Below are 5,144 nucleotides of genomic sequence, written 5' to 3'. Positions count from 1 at the left end.
GGCAATTGAATCAACTGACCATCAACGACAAGTTCCCAATTCCTATGATTGAAGAACTGTTGGATAAGTTAGGCTAGATAATATATTTCTCCAAGTTGGATAATAGATCAAGGTATCCCCATATCAAAATGAGTGAGTCAAACATTCACAAGACAACATTCAAGACTTATGAGGGGCATTATGAGTTCCTAGTCATGCCCATTGGACTCACAAATGCTCCATCCAGTTACCAGGCATTGATGAATTCAGTATTCAAGCCACTTTTAAGGAAGCTTGTGCTGGTTTTCTTTGATGAAATCTTAGCGTATTATCAATCCTGGTCAGACCATCTGTTACAACTTAAGAAAGTGTTTTAACTTTTGAGAAGCCATCATTTGTTTGCTAAGCTCAGCAAGTGTTAGTTTGCTTCCTCCAAGATTGAATACTTAGGCTATGTCATCTCGTGGTACTGTATCTATGAACTAATCAAAGGTAGAGAATGTCCTAGCTTGGCCAACTCATTTGATCCTTGAGGACAAGGATTTGTTCGACCCCGGGAGTAATTGTCATGGATTGTATATAATTCTGTTATTAACGTTGGTTATATGCTGCGTTTTATGTTTTAAGCTTTAGTCATACGGTGCATTTAGAACAAGTTTTATATACGCTGCGTTTTAAGGTTAGTAATCTGCTGCGGTTTATTATCGAGGGCTACGATTCTCTGAACCTAAAAACATTGTATGCAGTAGGGAATCGTTTAGGCCTGTTATGGAACGAAATTTTTGCTATTTTTCTCTTCTTTTCGTACTCTCTCAATCTGTCAAGGTCGCCACCATATCAAACAAGCATGATTTTCTTTTATTCAGTGTATTGCTAAACCTACGCACAAAGGCTGCCAATACCGCATTTTGGCATTAAGTTTTACTGAGCCACCAAATTCATAAAATTAATCAAATACTGAACAGGCTAGGCCAACCATACCATTTGCAGATAAGCAACTCATGAATCTTAAGAAGTTCACCTTACATAATTCTTTTAAACCAAACATAAACTAACAGGTCATAGAAACTTATCCTCCTCTTAAACCAAACACAAACTAAGACAGCCATAAAAACTTATCCTCCTCTTCACATGTAGCAAAACTAAATTAAGATTTACTGCAAAACAGCCTCGTCCATGAGAAAATATTCTCTTCCAGTCTAGCTAGATTGGCGCAATTCAGGCCGAACAAAATCTGCATCTGGGGGCACTGATATATCAACAGTAGGTCTTAGCTTTGCACAGACTTCGATAGCTTCATGAACAGGATCAGATAAGAAGTTGCTTATCAGGTCCTGGTTGATGGGAGCACCTGAATCCACTGCTACGAATGCTTGTTGAGTAAGGTTGTAATCAAAACGTGGAGCCCATTTTCTTGATCCCAATCGTGCGGTTGTGGAACAGTTATCAACCATGAAAGAAACTCCTCGAGCATGCATGAAGGGGTTCAAGGAATCAACAGCTTCAATCAAACTCTCATTGATGATTTCTGAGTACGAGTGGCCCTTCTTTCTCAAGACCTCGATCTGATTTTAAATGTTACGAATGATAAGAAAAGAAGGAAAACAAAGCAAAATTCTTCAAGTGATTTAATTTGCCACAAAGCCCAGTAGTACATTTAATTATTATTGTCCAAAATTTAAAATGAATTTGATTACCTGTGCCATCATTAGCGCCACAAAAACCCCAGAAGTGAAAGGGCACAGTGGACCTAAATCATCTTTCGCTCTAGTTGCTCGGACACGCTCACCAACTTTCCACATCCGTGTCTGATCAATTTTACCCATAGGGAAGGCAGGTAGACCCTCCTTTTCCTGTAAACAATTCTTAGTCAGCCATCAAGCAAGATTTTTCTTCGCTGAGAACCAACTTTAAGCAATGAATGATTCATGGAATAAGGATCTATAACAAGCAAACTGACAAAAACAGAGTGCCATAAACATACATAAAACCGACGCCCAGCCAAAACAACACTGCGAATCTCGCTTCCACTTGCAACATCTTCGTAACACTCATATAGGATTTCCATGCAAGGATAATATGAGGCACTGTAAGCGGCCTCAAATCGTTTTTTTCCTTCCTCGGACAATGAGTTGTATACAGCTAGCATACCCTATGGAAACAAACACAGAAATTGGCCACAACAGGGATCCGTAAGTAAGAATTCCAAAGGGAGGAGAGAGCATAGCAAGCAACATGGATCACCTTTGTTGAAATGGTCTTTGACACAATTCCTGTTATGCACTCAACAGTGTTTTTGTAAGCCAATTCTTCACTCATTCCATCCTCCACATACCTTCTAAACAAGCATTCAACAACCCCATGAACAGCACCTAGCAAGATGCCTGCAGAAAGAAGAAACAACAACACGCTTTAGGCATTAATTTTTTTTAAACAAAAGATGAAAAGCAAGCATGGTTGACAAAATAACACAAACAACTCAGCTCACCTCTCTCCCCAAAAATGTCACTTTTGTATTCCTGCTCTAATGTGGTGGCGAATGTAAACGGAGAACCAAGGGCAACCGACCATCCCAAGGCCACATCTGTAGCTCTACCATCAACATCCTGCTCCAAATTAGACATTGTCATTTAAGCATGCTTTTCTGAAAAGGTTTAGTTTTGACATTCATTCAGACTAAGTTGAATATATGATCATGAGATAATCAACCTGATGGACAGCAAAACTAGCATTAATTCCAGCGCCATTTATCTCTTTTCCCTGAACATAAAGCCTCCTCACAGAAGGTCCCATTCCCTTCGGGCAGACAGCAATTACACTGATGTTCTTAGGAAAATCAAGCCCCAACGATTGTAAATGGCCAAGAAGAAATCCATGGGAAAGCCCAAGGATGCTATTTGGCTTCATGTGGGAGAAGACCTTTTCATAATTATCCGCCTAGATAACATAATTCAGAAAATAAAGCTTCATAAGAACAAACCAAAAAGTGCAGAGAGCTTATGAACCATAGTGCATTAAGTCTTAAGCATTTACAAGCCATCACAAATCAGTCTAATAGACTTGGAAACATTTTTCATGTGAGTCATATATTGGTTGGCATCAGAAAGATGTCTGCTATGGGCATGCAGCTTATACAATCAGCCAATGCTAACCATAACCAATAGCCAATCTTTTAAAACGCAGAAATAGAAAACATGAGGAGCTTAGCAACCTGTGCAGAATCAGAGATCAACAATAACACGAGATCACTTCCAGCAACAGTTTCCCATATGTCCCCCAGAGTTCCGTTCTCTTCAGTAAATCCTGCAGCACGGGCTTCAGCAAAGGAGCGAGAGCCTTTCCTCAACCCAATCTGTAATCATCATCAAGTAACAGTACATTTAGTCAAATCAATGAATGCAAAATAGAATACAGTGAGTACGATTTTCTTTCTTCTTCGTAAACAAGGACAAGAGAATTCGAGCTTGCCTTCACAACAACATCAGATTTTGCCTCTGCAAGAGAATCCCTCAGATTCTGTGCTTGAGCTGGCCCCTAAAACCATATTTTAAACCACATTTTAGTTAAGGGAATGTAATATTCGGATATACGATTAATGAACATTTGCAAAATAAAAACTTGAAAGACTTTCGTGGTCAATGAAAACTGAAAAGCATGCTTTTGATCTTCATAATTATGAAATGGTGGGGAAAAAGGTTTCCCTTTTGCTTTTATTTACAGGGAAAAAGAAAAGGAGAAATGTTGTAAATTAATAACCTGAGAACCCCAACCAATAACACCAATCTGTTTGATTCCCTTAAAAGCATCATCCAATAAAGGGAATAAATGCCGTCCTCCTCTCACAATGTACTGCCAAATACCCAAATCCATCAATATATATGAAATTAATCAGCAAACGGAACTGAAAAGCAAATGCAAAAGAAGAAGAAGAAGAAGAAGAAGAAGAAGGAGAAGAAGAAATGAAATGACTTAATTAGGGGGTCAGTTAACCTCTTCGTGACCAGCAAGAGAGATCTTTTCTTTCTGGAAAACGGAGGTATGGAAGTCAAGCGATGTCGTCTCAGAAACTGGCGAAGGGACTGTCCCCATCTTGGCGACGATGGCGTTGGTCTTTGTAGAGACATGATGAGCTATCAGTGATTTTGGAATCGGCGAATACCGTGAGGACGATGATGATGTAAAGCGTGGTTTGAGGACGGTTGATTTGGTCGATGAAGATATCGACGGTGTAGAAAGGAGTGCGGCTTTAAAGGAAGTGGTTGTAGTGGTGGCGGCCATTGCTGAAAGACGAAAGCTGGTGTGAGAGACGGTTTCGAACAGGACTTAGGTTTATGTGCTAAGCACCAACTTTGGCTTTTTTATAAGGGGGTGAAATGGTTGGTGAGGTTTTTGTTTTTTTAAAAGTGCATAATATGGGTTGGTGTTTTTTTTCTTTTTCATTTTAATTTAAATGGAAAATTGTTTCTGCACTATTTGTTACAAATATGACAAGTATTTTATATGATAAAAATATTAAATATAGAAAAACTATTTGATACAATATTTTTAAACTCGATAAATAAATAAAAATGATAAATGTTTTATAAGGTATAACAAAATATTAAATAAATAAAATGAGACATATTACAATTTTTTAATTTTATTTGCGGAATTAAAAAAAAGTACATAATCAAGGTGCTAAATGCTTTAAATATATAAATAAATCTGGCATTTTTCACACCCTTAATTTATTTATGGAGACAAAAAAAACGTTAAGCGGTATATTAAATAATTATCTAATGTATATTAACTTATTTATTTGAAAAATAGTTTTTTTTAAGTTCACAAAAAACAATATAATTATAGTATAATTAGAAATACATGTGCGAACAATTATAGAATAGAACCAAGCTAATATAAAGTACAAATTTACAAAGAGCTAAGGCTCCGTTTGTTTGGCATGAAAACATTTTCCGGAAAAGCTTTTCAACCTTTTCCAGTGTTTGTTTGGCTGAAAATAATTTCCTAACATAAAATGAATTACAAAACACGGGAGATGAGGCCTTTAATTTAGGAAAATGTCTTACCGTTTTTATTTCGGTAAGCATTTTCAGGAAAAAAGCAGGCAAGAACTCTCAACACCCCGCTCTTCCCTTTCCCTTCCCCTTCCCCTATCCTTAACACCC

The 5,144-nt window shown here is 37.6% G+C and overlaps 1 protein-coding gene across 1 annotated transcript; it reads right to left on the bottom strand.

Annotated features, from left to right (window-relative positions):
• Positions 1–934: 934 nt before the first annotated feature.
• LOC107900646 (ketol-acid reductoisomerase, chloroplastic) lies at positions 935–4,383 on the bottom strand. The gene is made up of 10 exons (XM_016826316.2): positions 3,970–4,383; positions 3,736–3,828; positions 3,448–3,513; positions 3,191–3,331; positions 2,689–2,916; positions 2,468–2,585; positions 2,224–2,363; positions 1,964–2,131; positions 1,677–1,832; positions 935–1,544 (listed from the first exon to the last, which is right to left on the bottom strand). Exons 1-10 carry the CDS (start codon positions 4,255–4,257, stop codon positions 1,179–1,181), a joined length of 1,764 nt encoding a protein of 587 aa, XP_016681805.1. The 5' UTR covers positions 4,258–4,383; the 3' UTR covers positions 935–1,178.
• Between the last annotated feature and the right edge of the window lie 761 nt (positions 4,384–5,144).

Source organism: Gossypium hirsutum, chromosome D06, assembly GCF_007990345.1.
Source record: "Gossypium hirsutum isolate 1008001.06 chromosome D06, Gossypium_hirsutum_v2.1, whole genome shotgun sequence".
Taxonomy (NCBI): domain Eukaryota; kingdom Viridiplantae; phylum Streptophyta; class Magnoliopsida; order Malvales; family Malvaceae; genus Gossypium; species Gossypium hirsutum.
This window is presented reverse-complemented; position numbering and strand designations above follow the sequence as displayed.

Excerpts from the sequence above, each read along its gene's own strand:
- LOC107900646 (XM_016826316.2), bottom strand. The coding sequence starts at position 4,257 with ATGGCCGCCACCACTACAACCACTTCCTTTAAAGCCGCACTCCTTTCT. Across the intron at positions 3,514-3,735 it reads TTATTGGTTGGGGTTCTCAG|GGGCCAGCTCAAGCACAGAA; the intron begins GTTATTAATTTA and ends ATATGGTTTTAG. Across the intron at positions 2,364-2,467 it reads TGACATTTTTGGGGAGAGAG|GCATCTTGCTAGGTGCTGTT; the intron begins GTGAGCTGAGTT and ends TTCTTTCTGCAG.